This window comes from Nyctereutes procyonoides, unplaced genomic scaffold (genome assembly GCF_905146905.1).
Source record: "Nyctereutes procyonoides isolate TBG_1078 unplaced genomic scaffold, NYPRO_anot_genome, whole genome shotgun sequence".
Classification (NCBI taxonomy): Eukaryota; Metazoa; Chordata; class Mammalia; order Carnivora; family Canidae; genus Nyctereutes; species Nyctereutes procyonoides.
In genome coordinates this window covers 42,849,725-42,867,497 of record NW_026575020.1, presented here as the reverse complement: position 1 = coordinate 42,867,497, position 17,773 = coordinate 42,849,725, and the positions used below count along the sequence as shown (strand labels likewise).

General features: G+C 55.4%; 1 protein-coding gene across 11 annotated transcripts in view; it reads left to right on the top strand.

The window, feature by feature from the left end:
- The window catches only part of DAB2IP (DAB2 interacting protein), a 192,609-nt gene that overhangs the window by 151,573 nt on the left and 23,263 nt on the right, over positions 1-17,773 (top strand). For 10 of the 11 annotated variants that reach the window (XM_055316001.1, XM_055315982.1, XM_055316018.1 and 7 more), the window contains 3 exons: positions 13,173-13,326; positions 14,985-15,083; positions 15,932-16,486. In XM_055316001.1, coding sequence (XP_055171976.1) covers positions 13,173-13,326; positions 14,985-15,083; positions 15,932-16,486 — 808 coding nt within the window. Of the gene's footprint in view, positions 1-1,048; positions 1,187-13,172; positions 13,327-14,984; positions 15,084-15,931; positions 16,487-17,773 lie in introns of those variants that run through there. The other variant, XM_055316037.1, reaches the window with a different exon arrangement.

Here is a 17,773-nt window from a genome sequence, read left to right as displayed (position 1 = left end):
CAATTAGGGAGGCCCTGCCCATCCTTGGAGCCTTGGGGCCTCTGGAGAGCCTGCAGCACTGCAGCCCTGCCGCCTCCATTTTCGTGGATAGTGGAAGGGCCTCAGCTGGCTTGCTTGAGCACTGGGTTTGGAAGGACAGCTCTCCTTACCTGTCCCCTCCTCTGGCCATACAGCCTTTCCAAAAAGGGATGAGGGTCTGGGTGTCAAGTATGCCACTCCTATGGAGCTGCCGACCCGCTTCTTCTCTCTCCTTTACCTCCTTCTCTCTCTTTTCCCTCTATCTCATCCTTACCTAGCATTTGTCTGTCTCTTGTTGTGCTGTGTCCAGGCGTGATTTCCAGTGTTTCCATCTGTAAGAAGGGAAAAAGTAGAAGGGACCTCATAGGGTATTGAGGCCCAGACTGGAAGCCCAGTGGTTGGGCACCTGCAACAAGTGAGTCCCCATCTACCCCCTATCTTCCCCCATGAAGGAAAGATGCTAGTGGGTGTGGAACAGGTGGGGCCTGAGGCTCAGGGTTGGGGGAGAAAGTGGGCCTGGGGCAGGGGGAGGGGGAGCAGGTGGGAGCCAGAAACGTGGCTTGGACTGAGCTCCCCAGCTTTGCTGTGGCCTCCTCATCGATGAGTTGGGGTTTAGGGATGTGTGTCTGTGGAGGGTTGTGAGGAATCACGGGGCAGTGCTGTGAAGTGCTAAGCGCTGTGTCTGGCACATAGTGCCTAAAAATGGGTGCTGTGCCTGCTCTTCGTTCTGCAGACATAGTCCCATTTGGGGTTTTTGGGGGTTCTTCAGGTGAATTTTGGATTTTTAGTGTTATACATTTTGTTTAGATCTTCCTGAGAAGCCTAAACCCTCCATTCTGTTCATGACTTTGGGAAGTTTTTTGAGTTTTGCTATCTTGTTTCCTGTACTGAAAAAGGGATCTGTGCCTTTAAGTCCCCTGCAGCTCCAAGCGGGGCAACGGCCCTTTAAAAGCACATTACAGAGAGTTGGAACTTAGCCTTTGTTTAACTAGCAGTGATTAGTCCCAGCGGACAGGGCTGGAGTAGTATGTCTAGGACCAGAGCGTAGTTGGACTGGCTAGGCCCGGTGGGGAGACGGTGGGCAGACCGATGGCTGGCCTGGCCCCTCAGTCTCTCCGGCCTGGTGATCCTGGTGGCCTGGTGATCCTGGTGACTGCCCTGAGCGATGGTGAGTTTCCTGACTGTTCTGATCTGCCTGAGCAGAGGTTGGAATGTGGGCAACTGCCAGTCCCTGGACCCCTGACCAGCCTCCTGGACCCAAAGAGACTCCCGTGAGATGAGTGGGAGCAGACTGGTAGAGAGGGGTCGTCACAGGTACTCAGTCTTGGGAGGGACTTGTTGTTTGCCAGGGACGGTGTCTCTGCAGACATCTACTGCCCTCCCACAATGTGGAAACAGTTAGGTTACCCCACCAAAAAGCAAAAAACAGAAGTGTTGCTGCTGGTTTTAGTTTTTAGAGCGATAAAATCCAGTGTCCCATGCTCCTTTCCACAGCCAAGCGATGGCCTTATCCTTTGACAACTGGAAAATGTTAGGAATGGCTGAAAAGTTTTCTGGGCTGAGGATCTTGGCCTTTGCTCTGAGTGGCCCAACCCTGGGCTGGGCTGGGCTGGGTGGGGCTGTGCTGGGATTTGGGGGCCATGTCATTTCCACCCTGGCTCCCCAGGCCACTCAGCAGGGCTCTTTTCTGCTCCCTCCTTATGTCTGTTCCCTGATCCGTGGGCCTGCAGGCTGGGGCTGGTGGAAGGCCAGGAAGGCTGCTCTGGGCCTGGAGTGCATACGTTCTACTCCAGCTTACGTATCTGAAACCATTGTTAGGAGCCAGGTCACTGCGATGTGGCAGTCTTTGCTGCCACAAAGTACCTTTGTCTCCAGTAAAGACAGGGATCCGGCTTGTTAACAAACTGTCTGGTGGAGGGGCTGTGGGAACAAATGAGCCAGTGCTATGAAGTGCCAAGCACCATGTCTGGCTTGTTACAGGTCTGTGTGTGCCTCAGTCTCAGCTACCCTCACTGCCGTTTCCAGGGGACTAGTGGTGGATCTGACTCCTACCAACAAGGTGTCCTTTTCACCATTTTCCAGACAGGGGAAACAATCTACCCCGGGTCATACAGGAGGTGACAAGGGCAGGGCTCAATGTACAGTTCTGCACCCAGAATTTCTGTAAGTTCCTTGAAACTTGGTACGTGTGATCACATGAGTTCTGTAGTTTTAGTGAAAGCCTAAGGCTTTGACAAGCAGTGAAGACAGTTTGGAGCTGGAGCCCAAATATCGGGCCTCCAGCCTTGCGCCCTGGTACCTGGGAACTGTGACCTTGGGCGAGCTGCTGGGCCTCTCCATGCCTCCACTTCCCAGTGTATAAGGAGGTGGGGTGTAAGGGTTAAGCCCTGAGGGAGTTGTCAGTTTTGCTGGGACACATGTCGTGGAGATGGGGGTCTTTGAGCCAGGATTACTGGATAAAGTGGACTTACCTGCTGGGAGCATTTCAAGCATTGGTGGGCAGCCCAGTTTTGCTGGGTTGGGACACACCTTGGATGCTATATTTAAAAGTGTATGGCATTATTGGTTGGAATCCCATGGGCCAGGTGGCAAATGACAGATTGGGCTAGCTTATCCTAGAGTCAGCTGGGAGTGGAGGTCGGGGGGAGGCTGGTGAGCTCTTGAGGTCTGGCATGCTGTCTGGCCTCAGGAAACCCCTTGAGGTCTCAAGCTTCAGTTTCCTTAACTCTAGTCAGGTAGCTGGGTTTGCATGAGCGTCAGAAGCCATTTAGTGGATCCATTGCCTGCCTCATATACTTCCCAGGTGTGGGGTGTCATGAGGCAGCACAGTAGAGCCACAGATGGCTCTGATGCATGGTCGTTAGAAGCAGGAGCGGCCCAGCAACTACACCCCACTTTTCTTTGACATCTTGAGTTCCTGCCTTTGTTGGTGGCCTGGGAACCCATGGGTCACTGGCGGCCACCCTCTCCTGCTATTTTGCTGCTGTTGAATGGCTGTCTGTCTCCTGGTAGGTGTAGTCTGGGAAGCAGAGCTCTTCAGTTCCACTGAAATGGCCAGATACCAGGCTTTGGGAGGAATAGGGGGCCAGGGCCCCAAAGTGTTGGGATATTGGAGGTACTTGTAGCTATATACTGGGGCACAGGATTAACTCAAACCAGGAATGGGGTGCATAATGAGGTTCATAAGCAGAAGGAACCTCCAGCAGACTCTGGCAGGAGGTAGGAGCAGCCCATTTGCTAGGTGAAGAAGCTGAGTTATAGGAGACACCAGCTTGAGATCTTTGCTCCTTTGGCCCAGTACCTGTTCTCATCTTTGACTCTTGTGTCCCTAAGACCACAGAGCCCCTCTGTCCCAAATTGTGGCTGGAATTAGACAGCAGGGATGGAGATGAACACTAGGGCTGGAAGCTAGGGTGCCTGTGTTTGCTTCCAGATATGTCCATCTTCCCTCAAATGGGGGCTTGGGGTGCCCACTTAAAATGGCAGTACTCTCCGTCCTGCTATTGGGAGTGGTTGGTGGAGTGGCTACAGTTCTCTGGGGGCAGATGGCAGAGAGGCTTTCCAAGAGCCCACATAGAGGGAGGGCGGGGCAGGCCCTGCATACCGGGCTGAATAAGAGGCATCTTGGAAATATCTCTGTGCCCGGGAAGAAACCAGGAGCATCCAGAGAAGTGCTGCTGACATGGGAAGGGGAAGAGTGTCCCAGCAGAGCCAGAACCAAGGCAGATCATAGGGCTCACTACATGTCAGAGGTGGTGTCATCCGCATTTTACAGATGAAAAAATGGAGACATTTGGGTTAATTAACATGACCGAAGTCCCAGAGCTTTATTTTCATGTGTATTTATTTTGAAGGAAGGAGACCTCTCTACGTTGACCAGTCATCAGCTGGCATGGTGCCAGGAGCTGGGGCTGTGTTGACAAGTGGTTGGTACTTAATTGAGGCAGGAAGGTTGGTGCCCAGAGGTGGGGAAGGACAGTCCACACATCGCTTTGTCACCCTCAACAGAAGGCCGCATGGCATGGACATCGGTAGTATTAGGAGGGGAGAAAATGCTGCCTCGGCCCTCACCTTCATATTTCTTGAGGGGCCAGCTGAGCCTAGGAGGGCTTCTTGGAGGTGGAAAGCTGGGCGGAATTAGATAAGCCAGAGCGGGAAGTGGCTTCCTTGGGGGGATGGAAGTCCTTGGTTTTCAGCTCATTTGTTTTTTTATTTCATCATCTTTTCCTCGCTTGGGTCATGAGTCCCTTAGGGCCTGAGGCAGCTGTTAGAGGTATTTATGGTTGCTGCTGGGGGGTGGCGGTGGGGGGGGAGTTGCTGGGGAACCAGTTAGAAACCAGTCTCAAAAAAAAAAAAAAAAAAGAAAGAAACCAGTCTCATGCTCAGTGGTGTGATTTGTGGGACCAAGGGGATGGATGGGTAGATTCATATCTGTGAGGAGGAGAGGGGTGCAGACGGTGCTTGCAGCGGGGGAATACCTCAGTCAGGACCTTGAACCATTCTCAAGAGTTATCCAAGCGGAGAAGGAGGGAAGGACACTCAGGCAGAGGGCCAGCTAGTGTGCAGTGGGGTGGCGTCTGGGGTCCTGGGGGAACTGTAGTGAACATGAGGCTGGGGTCAGAGCTCGGAGGGCTTTCCTAGGGGAGGCAGGGGGTGCTCGGGGTTTTGAGGGGTCACACCTCCTTAATCTTTCTGAGCACCCTGGCCAGGGTCTTGGTAATTTCTCCTGGGGACCAGGGAAGAGGCCGGAGAGCTGTCCCCACTCAGAAGCAGGAGGGGCACTTGGCCCTCAACTCACTTTCAATTTGCCCAGATCTCATCCTATTCAATGAGTGTTCCTCAGATTCTCTTCTTTTAAAATTCAGGGCACTTCGCTGTTCTACTGAGGTTTATGAATGTTTAAAAACTGCTTTGCGGTCCCCAAAGTAATTTGACAACTCTGACAGCTATTGATTAAAAACCTGAAATTATTCAGGCTGCAGGATGACTTGGGGGATTAGGTGGAAAGTTTTTTGTTTCTTCTCACTCTGCGTGTCCCCTGCCCCCTCCACCCCACAAAAAGAAATAAGAAGTGAGGTAAATGTGTTCCTGAAAACTCCATTAGACTACAGAATCACACTGGAAAGGGTGAGGATAAGGTATGGTCAGGATGCTGGACCAGAACCAGCAGCCCTCACATCCCTGGTCTCAGCCCAATTGTGGCCCAAATCACCAACAGGCAGCAACAAGGTTTCACTCTGAAGGCACTGTAGGTGGTGGTGGGAGGCATTAGTGGTATTTAGTATCTGGTCCATTATGTTCCTGGGTTGTTGACATGTTGGGGTTTCCATGGCACTCTTGGAAGTAGCCCAGCAAGTGAGGAGACCCCTCCTAGAGAGGAGGGAACTTGTTCAGGGCTGCTCTGCACCAAGTCTGTGGGTCCACAGAAAGGGAGGCCCAGGGTCACAGGCAGGCTAAGGGTTGCCCAGTACAGGAGCCGAGGACCCCCGACCAGGTTTCTTGTCTCCCTCCTGGTGAGGGCCTGAGGACTGGCCAGCTGATGGTGATGAGGGTCTAAGGGTCTCAGCTCTCATTTTTGGACTGTGACCTGGCCAAGCCACTCCATTCTCTCAGCCTGTTTCCTCTGGTGTCTTCAGGCTTCCTTCATCAGACTCTTTGGATTAACTGGGGGTTGTAGGGGAAAGGTGGCCTTGTGCGCTGAGGCTCTTCAAACCTATTTGAGTTCCTGCTCCCCCTTTCTGCTAGGGTGATGCTGCCTTTTGTGCGGGGCTTTTGGGAGAAGCCGTGCTATGATTGGATCCACTTTGGTAGAAATACCTGTCACACAGCTGGGCACACAAGAGGTGCTTACTAAGTGGCTATTAAGTCCAGGAGGCCACAGTGTTGATCATTAAATCAGCATCTATGGGGCACTTCTAGGAGCCAGGCCTTGGGCTGCACTGTAGCCATAGCATATGATGAGCCATCCTGTTCTCCTATCTTGGTGTCCAGAGTGTGGACCCTCCCTTGCCAGGTCAGCTCTGCAGTGTGGAGGGTAAGCACATACTCCCAGGGGTAGGGTGAAGACTGGAGACCAGGCATCACCAGCCCAGGGCTCACTCTGTGTGTGGAGATGGAGTCACACTGGTTCCAGTGATTGCTAGGACCTGCTCCCTTGCCTTGGACTGAGAACCCTGGGCCAAGAGGGACCGTGCCTTCAGGCCCTGTCATCCCAGGAAGTCTTCCCAGGCAGGGCAGGCAGTCTCCCTGCCTTTTAAGGACAGGCTCTGTCTCCCCTGGGCCATGGGAGCCTCTGGGCAGCTGCATTCTTCTCCACTCCCCTGGGACAGCAGCTGGGCCAGGAGTGAGCCTTGGCCTTCTCAGCAGCGGGTTCCCAGGCTGACAGGGCAAGGCTGGGCCGGGGAGAAATGGCTCTGCTGGATGTGCTGGGTGGGGCGCTGCCCTGTTTTTGTCTTGCCACTCAGTTCCTAGAACGTTGGCACCCTCGGCCTGTGTTTCAGTTCTGGGCTCTGTCCACTGTGGGCAGAGGATTCCAGCACAGCTCACTGGACCACCTGGCTGTAACAGGCAGAAGAGAGCTTGACGTGTTCTGACCTGACTCCAGAGTCCACAAGTCCTGCCAACCCTCAGGTGGTCACCTCCTTCATTGAGATCAACCTTGTCCAGGGTTTCTACCCCTTCCAGGCCTATTTGTGGCCATGGGCATTGGCAGTGGACCACACAAACAGGAGTGGGAATTGGGTCAGGAGATGCTATGCTCAGGAGTCACAGGCTGAGGGGCTAAAGTGGCCCCCTCATGGGGTTTACTATGCCTGCATGCACAGCCTGTTACCCAGCCATCCTCCAGGAGGGCAGGCATCCCCTCTGCAGTGTATCTAAAGGGGCTCCCAGTTCCTGCTTACACACTCCCGCAGATAGGGTGCTCACTACTTTAAAACCAAACCAGTCTGGCCTATTTGGAGACAGCTGTGCCTGAGTAGTGGTTGGTCTCTCCTGGTCTTGGCTCTACCCTCTGGGGGTGTGCAGGACAACTCCCTCTGCCCCTTTGAGACTTGGAAGGAGATTCTGAATCTCATTTTCCAGGCTATGCAACCTCTCAACTCACCCCACCTGTAGCTGGGAACATCTTCCCCATGTCAGATAGGACTGCTTAATTATCACAAGTTTTGTTTTGGGGTCTCCTCCCTCCTTGAAATAATGGGGAATTTGCTAAACTTCTGTGTTAGTGACCTTTGAAGAGAAAAAAGGCTGGAGTTGATAAACAGCTCGTGGGTTGGCTAGAAGGCTATCAGATAAGCCTGTGGCCCAGGAGCTGAGACAATGTCCTCTTGTTCCTGCTCCCTGGCCCTCACAATGAGCTGCTGTTGGCGCTTGGCTGTATCTCCGATGGCAGCTCCACCCGTGCCTGTGCCATGCCCACATTTCCTGGGCAGGGGCTGTCCAGCCCCCCTGGGTCTTCCACCTGGACCCAGAATGAGTGGGTCATGGTGAGCAGGTCAGCTGGCCATGGCCTTTGGCTGCTCAGCCACCTGTGGGGTGATGGAAAGGTGGTGGAGGCACTGATAGAGCTGGCCTTAGACTTTGCTAAATGGGGTTGAGATCTCACTCCACTGCTCACCACCCCCATGATCTTGGGTAAGCCACCCGGCCTCTCTGGTGCAGTACCTTAGTCCTGGTGGGTTGTCCTGAGGTTCCAGTGAAGAGACAGGTGGGAAAGCAATATGGCATGGGGCTCGGCCATATGGCCTGGGTGTGAGTTCTTATCTGCCCCCGGGAGACCAGGGCAGCATGGTGGTGGGGGCAGCATTTGGGCTGGGCCTCAACTGAAAAAGAAAGGTTTTGTTAGGCAGAGAAGCACAGGGAGGGGCAGTAGGGCTTCAGGAAGCAGCATGGGCAAAGGGCCCCAGAGGGAGGACCAGGGACCAAGTGGGGAGGAGAGTCTAGGTCACTTGTCAGGGTGTGGTGTGAGGGGTGGTAGAAAAGAGGGCATTTCAGTGAGGGTTTCGACACCAGGTTGAGGCACAATGACTTGATTCTCTTTAGGCTGTGAGGGAACAGCAGAGGGGTGGGAGTGACGCCATGTTGGGTAGAGAGGCCCATCCAGTAGGATGGTGTTGCTGTGGTCCAGATGGAGAAGGCTGGTGAAGAGGCCCTGCACTGCCCCCCCACCCAGGCCCTGGCCAAGACAGCTCTCCAGAGCAGGGGAGTCCAGTGCAGGTCTCCCTACCCTATGGCCTTGGCACTCCCATCTCTGACCTGGGAACCATGGTACCATCCCCTTCCCAGGAAGTATGAGGATTCCATGCCATGGAGGTAAAAGGCCTGAGCAAATGGCCTCAGTTGGGGAGGAGACGCAGGGCTTCTAGTGTCTGTGGTCTCTTGAGGGTCTAGAGAATCTGCTGTGTCTAGGACTTAGGGATGTCTCAGAGGAATGCAGCAGTGGTGGGAGGTACAGCCATGGAGGGTACAAGGAGCCTCCTGGCCTTGGGAGATGTGGACAAAGCCTATAACTGGACAAAGCCAAAGCAGGGACATTTCTTAGAGATTTCTGGGTGAGCACTGGAATGCTGCTCTTGGCACCTGACCTTGAGCAGGCAGCTGCCATGATGACCAATGCTTGGGTCACCTTTGTCCCTTTTCCCAATCACTTGGGTTGAGGGCTCCAGGAGGATTGCCCTCATCCCAGCTGAGCTCCTCCTTTCCAGAGCTTAACTGACCTTGGCTGCTGGGATACTGGGGCTTTGGTCTAGGTGCTTGGGGGCCCTGAATTTTGGTTCTGAGCCAGACCCAGCCCTGTCCACCAGGAGCCCCCAGCCAGGGAGGAAGATGGTCTGTGATAGACCTTCCCAGCATAGCCTCATGACTATCAGGTTGCTGGGACTGCTGGCAAGGTTGCTGTCTCCTGGGAATCTGGGAAGGCTTCGTGGAGGGGGGTGTGCTGATGCTGAGTGCTGGAGGTTGGATAGGATGAGGGGATGGCATATGCCGGGAGGCCTGCCTGAGGGAGTTGTGACCCCTGGGGAAGAGCAGCCCAGGGTGAGGTGGAGCAGGCAGATGGACCCCAGCCAGCAGGGCTGATACTGGATCCCGTGTATTCCTGACCAAAAACCCCTCTTCTGGACTCCATGGCCTGAGAAATGCCTCTATGAAAATCCTCTTGATAGCACTTTTTCAGTAAATGCTCGTTAACTGTTGATTTTTGCTTGAAACAAGATCCTCCTTTTTCAGATAAGGGAGTTCCCCCGCTCCCTGGGGTTGAGGTCTGGAGGAGGGCTAGGAGGAATGTGAGCCCCAGTGCCTGCCCACTTGGAGCAGGTTTGTTTTCTCCTGGTGAAGTGGAAATGAGCTCCGTATCTGCCTCTTGGCCTTGTGAGGATTCAGCAAAGGGATATCTGTGACATTTCCTGTGGGCCTGGTGCAGGGGTGTCCCCTCTGCCCCGGTGAGGAGGGCCAGATGCATGGAGCCCACAGGCCCGATGGAGATCTGTACTAGCCAGCGTCTCTGAGCCTAGTGTAGTCCTCTGGTGTCCCTGCCAGGGTGCTTGTGAGATGAGCTCGGACCTGGGCTGCAGCAGTGTAGAGGCCCTTTGGTGTGGTGGCTGTGGTCTCCAGGGACCAAGGAGGTCATCGAGGTAAGCCGTCATCAGATGGCTGGGCACTGGAGGGGGCCATGCAGTGGCAGTGTTGGGTTGCCATGGAATGGCAGGAAGGAACGGACCTGATGCAGGCACTGGGAGACACAGAGACCCTGTGTACAGTGGCATCAAGCCCCAGCCACCCACACCACACAAGGCAGCCATGGGCAGGGCTCCCAGATCAATCCCATTACAGCAGGGCCTTGGGCAGATCCTGTAACTGCTGCTCCCTGAGCCCCTTCACTTTCTGCAAAATGGGTAAATGAATAGTCCTGGTAAAAGAGATGTGAAAGTGAGCAGGTGGGTGCCCTACACTAAATGGAGGCAGGTGCCTATGGGCAGAACACTTTCTGGGAGTGGGAGCAAGGCAGCTTCTGGCACCTGGTCACCTTTTACTGCACTTCCTAGGTAGGGAGACTGAGCTTACTCACTGTCCCCTTGGAGCCTGGGCAGTCTCTGTGGTGACCTCCACCCTCCTTCCCTGTCTTGTTGGGCTTTTTGCTCAGCCTGTAGATGAGCAAAATGCTGGCCTCAGATGCTGTCCTGGGGCATAGGCAGGGCTGGGTGAAGGGCTGATGCGGCGGGTCGGTGTGGAGTATTAGGGGGTCCTGCAGGCCTGGGACAGGGCTGGCTTCCTGGAGGAGGTGGTTCTCAGGCCATTTGCTGATCCTGCTGGGTTCAGGAAGTGACCAAGTGACCATTTTTCCTTCCCCAGCCTCAGTCATCTTAGGAGCCACCACCAGGGGCACACTCACCTCTGCGGAAGGTTTTCCCCTAGCAGTGTCACAGCAGAGTAGTTCCCCCTGAGCCTCATGTGTCCCTTTCTCTCCTGCCAGGAGCCTTTTGGGAAGGAGAGGAACAAGTAGTCTCCAAGTTGAGCAGGAAGGACATATGTCTGTGTATGAATCAGGGAGCCTAGGCTGCCTGGCTTGGCCATCTATTGTGCAGAAACAGCCTGGCAGACCTTGGAGTAGCTAATGGCTGGCCCAGGTGCCGCCTGCCCCCGACTCCTTCTCCCAGTGAGTTTAGGTGCATGAGGGTACAGCCTCTGCTCCAGGTCCCCCAGCCTGGAGAAGCCCATGGGAGTTTGAGAGGGCCACAGCTGCCCAGCTGCAGCCAGGTTGCCTTAACTGTGAGTTTCCCCATAGCTGTCTCTTCAGCTGGGAACCTTCCCAGGGATTCCTGGGCCAGCTGGGGCATGTTTATGGAGCAGGATGGTGAGGAAGGAAGAGGAGGGTTTTGCAGCTTCAGGCTCTAGGCTCTATCTAGGCTCTAGGCTCTAGGCTGTGGCTGCCTTGGGGTCTGCTGGACCTGCTGGGCTCCCAGGCTGTAAAACCAGAGCCCCCCTGGCTCTCCCTGGGTAGTACCAGTCTATTGAACCATGACTCCCTCTCCTCTCCCCAGCTACTTCATTCAGACGCCCCAGGCAGGAGGCTGGGGCTCCTCCCTTTGTACTTCCTGGGTCCCCACTCTGCCCTCCCAGCATCCTTACCTTACAGGGGTTTCCAGGCTGGCCTAGAAAGCAGTCTGATCCTGGCCTACCAGCTGGGTTTTCAGTCTTGGACAGCAAGTATAAGGGGCTGTGGGTTCTAGCCCTTGCTAGGCGGAGTGACTTTTCCAGCAGCTGGGGCAGGGGATCTCTTGAACTGACATATGAAGCCCCATTCTGGGAGGGAGGCCTGGAGTTTGCCCCATGGTGTGGGCGGCCCAGGGTGGCATATTGGAGCTGAGGGGCCTACAGGCCCAGCCACAGCCTAGGTCAGTGCTGTGATGGGGGCGGAGAATGGGCCGTTGGAGCAGGGCCTGGAGAGCTTGTCAAGGGAAGGTGCCTATTAGCACCCAGAACTGAATGATGTGGTAGGCCATGGTGTGTACTTGTGACAACTGCCTCCTGGAGAGAGGGTGCTAGAGGACCAGAGGCAGTGTCACTGTATGTGCCAGTGGACTTGACCTCACTAAGTTCTACAGATGGGTTTGGGGGTTCGGCTTGGCTCTAACTTGATCACAGCCTGCCTCACAGCCTCCCTCTGGTCTGTGCATTCCCCTGGAGCTCTCAAGGAGGCCTGCCTGAACGCATCAGTTAAGCTCGAGTGATCTGAGCCTTACCTATGCTAGCTTCCTGCTGAGCATCGAGCGAACAGTTGCGGGGAGGCTGACTGGATCTCTTCGTCAGGCTATGGGGTTCCCAAGGGTTGGGATCCCAGTTTCAGCTGACTCCCATGGAGTGCCTGGCATGGCACTAACTCTGACTGCATGTTAGAGAAGACACTTGCATGGACATGTAGAGTCTGGGGTGTGGAGGGTGGCCTATCACAGCTTGCAAGGCTGGCTGGGCAGGCCTATTGGCTCATCTCTGGATTCCTAGGCCCCCATATAGTGAGCCTCAGTTCCCCCTTACCTCCAGTGGTCATGGAAATGTGGGCTAAAGGGTTGTGCCCTGCCAGAACCTCCTGCCTGAGCTGGGGTCGTTGCTGAGACAGGAAGAGAATGATGGCTTGAGCCCTGGGCCATTGGAGGCCGGGAACTGAAAGGCAAAGGTATTGGGGGAAGGAGGTCTAGGTGGGCTAAGCCCAGGGTGGGTCCTGTGCCAGTGCCAGGGGTTTGGGCCATGGACATGAGTAGGGGCAGGGCCTGCCCAGCTTCTGTGCCAGAGGAGTCCTCCATGCCTCAGGTCCCAGCTGTGGGAGGGGCATCAGTGGGGCACTACTGGGTGCCACTGGCTCTGGAAAGGACATTCACCTCTCTGAGAAGGACTCTGTGCAGGTGCCATATGAGGTGTTTTCCGTATGATATGCTGAGGAAACTAGGGTTCAGAGAGGGGGAAGTGACTTGCCCAGGGCCACACAGTAAGTGAGCAGTGGACCCGGGTTGAAAGCCAGGTGTGGGCTCCATTTGAGCACCAGGTGGCCAACTACCTTTGTTCTTTGTGCCTGCATCCGGCCAACTGACCGTGGCTAGGCCCCCAGCCTCCAGCATCTTGGACCCTGTCTGAGTTTAGGCATCTTGGGTACCATGCAAGGACTGCTACATCCTTTCCTAATTGAGCCTCAGGTCCTCATCTGTAAGGGGGAGCAGCAGAAGTCCCTGTTCTGCCCTGAGCTGGGCTGGTGCATGGAGTGGGATGCTGTATGAGAAAGGGCTCTGTGGACAGTGACATTCTTAACAAGTGGGTGACTACTTGGTCTGGGAGGGAGACTAGGGCCAAGGAGAAGAGGTGGGAAAGGTTGCTTGGTTCCTATGGGTTTCCAAGGCCAGGACCCTTCCCCGAACTCAGTACTGATGTTCAGCTCCTAAGCAGAGGCCTGATTCTCAGCCATTTGCTCCCTTAGAGGCTGAGCCACTTGCTCAGAGTCCCTCAGTGAAGAAGAGGGCCTGGTGGGTCCCTAACTCCAGCACTGGAATGCCCCTTTCTTGGGAGGAGTGATTGTCTCCACCTGGGAGGTCTGGGCAGGCCTCCTGGAGTTGGGAAGGGGAAGGGAGTGGCAGTCTGGGTCTGACACAAGAACCCCCCATCCCCAGGTCCCATCTGATGCCCAGGCTGAAGGAGTCTCGCTCCCACGAGTCCCTGCTCAGCCCCAGCAGCGCGGTAGAAGCGCTGGACCTCAGCATGGAGGAGGAGGTGGTCATCAAGCCTGTGCACAGCAGCATCCTGGGCCAGGACTACTGCTTCGAGGTGGGTCCCACAGCAGGGGTGGGGTGGGGTACTGGTGTCATGTCCTGGCAAGGCCAGGTTGCATCCAGACATTGTTCTGGAGGGCTCTGTGGCCAGGTTCAGCAGGGGCCAGCCAGGTTCTTTGGGGGAAAGGCTGGAATCTACTCCTAGCTTTTGGCTCCTAAGAGACCAGGTGGAGCTGGGAGATGGGGGGCTTTGTTCCTGCTCTGTGGGTTCCTTGCAGACAGGCCAGCACTGTCATCCCTGCCTAGGGGCACAAGGTCCCCATGGGTGAAGACTGAAAGCCTGGATAGAATTGCTTAAGCCCCAGAGCCTGCTCGTTCTTCCTTAGAAACCCCTTATATTCAGTGTGGGGTAGTAGAGAGTACTCCCTTTTTGGGGCCTGACTTCCCTTCTGCATAATGAGAGCCAGAACCTTTCTTGCGCTGTCTGTGACCTGAGGTTTGAGAGCAGAGAAACAGCTATGCAACCTGTGCAGGGCGGTTACCTGCCCAGTCTCTCACTATAGATGGGGAAGCCGAGGCCCAGAGTGGACAAGAAGTTGTTAGCAGCCACATAGCAAGCCTGAGGCCAAACCAGGACCATGGTAGCAAATGTTCCAGATGTTCCTGGGAGTTCTTAATTGCTTCTCCAATTATTCATATTTTCTTCCCACCTCTGTTTCTGGGAAGCTTCCTGCCCTCAGCACTCTTGCATGATTAGGGGAGCTCTCTAATAGAGGAATGAGCCTGGTAATGAAAATCAGCTACTCGGGGATAACCTCCAGGCACCCCTGGCCCTGGGGAAGGAATGGAGTGGGGCCTGACACCTGCCCCACACCCCATGCCCACTGGTGCCGTTTCTGGTTTAAGACTCCTGGTCCAGCCAGGCTCTGACTTTGCCTGGGATCGGCTGAAGATGATGCTTGTCCGCTTGTCCACAGAAGGGGGTGCTGTGGCTTGCGCAAGCCTTTGAATGGTTGGATAAGGAGTCCACTTTCCCCCTATAGAGCCCTTGGCGTGATGCTGGGGATGGCAGGAGCAGAGCAGGAGTTGTGTGGGTCAGGCTTCCTCCTCGGAGGAGACCTAAGGATGAGCAAGTCAGATGGGGGAGGGTAAGGCTTCCAGGCAGGAGGACCCCAGGGCCCAGCACATGTAGGTAACCCAATTCTCATTTCTCCAGTGTGGTACCCCCCTCCCCCCAAAAAATGTTAAGTTTCTGTGCCCATCACTGTTGTCACTGTTACTTGGCAAAAAATAACTATCAGAAGATGTCAGCTGGGGACTGAAGCAGTCCTTGGTGCTTACCCATGGTTGTCTCCTCCTCTGCCTGTGGTTTTACTGTGGAGGGAGGTTTGGGGTAGGCATTGCCCTCTGACCTGGGCAGGGAGCCCCACACCTTCTCCCCTCCTATCTCTGGGAGTGAGATTGGAACAAGAAAAGATACCTTCCTGTGGACAGGGGTGCTGAGGCAGGGGGTGGGGAGCTTGGAACGGCCACCGACTGGTGCAGGTCTGCGCTGTCCTACTGTTGGTGATTTGCTCTGGGACCTCAGGTCGCAGGGCAGCACCTGCAGATGTAGTCATTGTGAGCCTTGTTCTGCCCCTTCCTGTGGCTGCGTCACAGACCTGGTGGCTGAGGTCCCCACCTCTCTGACACTGTCCTGCCTGTCCCTTGCAGGTGACAACGTCGTCAGGAAGCAAGTGCTTCTCCTGCCGATCGGCAGCTGAGCGGGATAAGTGGATGGAGAACCTTCGGCGAGCAGTACACCCCAACAAGGTAAGCCTGTGTCCCCAGTTACCGAGACAGGGAGGACCAAGGCTGGACCCACAGCAGATTCAGACTTTGACAAGAGGGACAGAGGTGGGGACCTGTGGTGTGGGCTACGATGAGGGGTGGAGGCTGCCCCCCAGTGGGCCGTGGCACTGGGCCGTGTAGGAGGAGCTCCAGTGGGCCAAGGTGGCTCGGGTTGTAGGTCTCCATCCTTGAAGCCGCGCACTGACGAGGCTGGGCCAGAGGTGTGGGGCCATTAGGGACTTGGGTGCTGCCTGGAGTTCATGTCCCCCCCCGTCCCTGGGCTGATTCCTTATGCATCCAGTTCCAGCTTGGACCCTTGCCTCCTTCAGAGGGGCACCACTGACCTAGGCTGCTGGGCCCACAGGCTTCTGCCATCAGGTTCACAGATCCCCTACTGTAATTGGCTACTTCCATGGCTGCCTCCATGACTGCCTTCAGGGCCCGGGATGAGTCTTGGTCACTGTGGCCTCACTAAAGAAGGGGTCTTAACTGTGGTCACCTTCTAAGTGATTTTACAGACCAGCAAACTACAGAGAGCTGCTAAATGGCACAGTCACCTGCTACGTGCCAGGCATTGTGCCAACCTCTTTCTTGATCTATTGCTCTGTTTCATTCCTGTTCCATAGAGAAGGGACCCGAGGCTTAGGTTAAGTCACATGCTTAGGGTCAGTAAGCTAGTACAACGCAGAGCAAAGACCCAGCCCCTTGTCTGCCAGACTCCAGAGCTGTTTCTGCCTCATCCCACTGCCGTGTTGGGGTTGGGCCTGTCCTGGGCCTGAGAGTTCTCCCCAGCCCCCACGGTGACCACGTTCCCCCTTGTGCATGTGCAGGACAACAGCCGGCGTGTGGAACACATCCTAAAGCTGTGGGTGATTGAGGCCAAGGACCTGCCGGCCAAGAAGAAGTACCTGTGTGAACTGTGCCTGGACGACGTGCTCTATGCCCGCACCACAGGCAAGCTCAAGACCGACAATGTCTTCTGGGGCGAGCACTTTGAGTTCCACAACCTGCCACCCCTGCGCACCGTCACGGTGCACCTGTACCGGGAGACTGACAAGAAGAAGAAGAAGGAGCGCAACAGCTACCTGGGCCTGGTGAGCCTGCCAGCCGCCTCCGTAGCCGGGCGGCAGTTTGTGGAGAAGTGGTACCCTGTGGTGACACCCAACCCCAAGGGCACCAAGGGTCCTGGACCCATGATCCGCATCAAGGCACGCTACCAGACCATCACCATTCTGCCCATGGAGATGTACAAGGAATTCGCTGAGCACATCACCAACCACTACCTGGGGCTGTGTGCCGCCCTTGAGCCCATCCTCAGTGCCAAGACCAAGGAGGAGATGGCATCGGCCCTAGTGCACATTCTGCAAAGCACGGGCAAGGTGAAGGTGTGTATGTGGGCACAGGTGTTGTGTGGCCCATGCGAAGCCCCCCCTGCTGGTCCCCAGGTCTGAGTCACAGATTTCAGCTCTCACAGAGACACCCATCACAGCCAGGTGGGCTCCCTAAACTCAAGAGTTGGTGTCACAGATTGGGGGGCTCTTCATGTCCCTCCTTTATGGTTGGAGCTGATCATCAACACACACATAGAGCCGATGGATGGGGTTGTGGCTTCTAGTCAAAGAGTGGGTTTGAGGAGCCTCCCTGCTGCACCTGGGGACCAGGATTCACGTGACATCCCTGACAGGTGACCGCCTATCCTAGCCCCCAACCTCACCCCTCCCACGTCAGACACACAGACTCACGGTACACACAGTATCCGTGCCATTCAGCAGTCAGCCAGCTGCGGCGACAGCTGTCCCACAGCCCACAGGATGGGAATTGTTCCAGAGCCATCCAGCAGGCCCTCCTGTAGGCTTGGAGGGCCCCACCTCTGTTTCATTTTCCAGGCCACACTTCAGCCCCTCTCACCTGGTTCTGGGGACAAGTAGGCTCCTTCAGGAAGGTTCCCTGCTATGTACCTGCCCAACACGGTGGAGCATGATTCTGTTGGATTCCCTCTCTTACCCTGCCCCCTCCATTGGTGAGGAGCTACCTGGAATGGTTGCAGTGGAGCAGGACTGGACATTGCAGAAGGCCTTGGGTGCTGGCCTGTCATAGGAGGATAAAATATGAATCTTTAATCTGCCTTTAAGAAAAAAAAGGGGGGGGGGGAATGCCTGGGTTGCTCAGCGGTTAAGCATTTACCTTCAGGGTGTGATCAAGGAGTCCCAGGATCAAGTCCCACATTGGGCTCCCTGCATGGAGCCTGCTTCTCCCTCTGCCTGTGTCTCTGCCTCTCTCTCTCTCTCTCTCTCTCTCTCTCTATCTCTCAAGAATAAATAAATAAAATCTTAAAAAAAAAAAAAGGAGCTGGGCCTCTGCCCTTTGGACATGGTGTAGTTTGAGAGCCAAGTGGCCTGTGATGGAGGTGAGGGACCGCCATGTGTCGGGGTCCTGAGCCCTCATAGTCTGGGTCGGGGAGAGACTCAGGTTGGGCGTCTAGGTGCTTAACTCCTGTCAGGGACCCCTGTTCTCTTCCCTATTTCCAGAAGTCTGTGACCCCCTTCAGGCCACCGCTACCTATTTGACTCATGGGGTACCTCCAGGAGAGGGACTTACTCAGCATGGTCTCCATGTGGGGAGACTGCACTGTTTCGTCCTCCTGCCACAGCCTTCAGACTTGACTAGGTTGG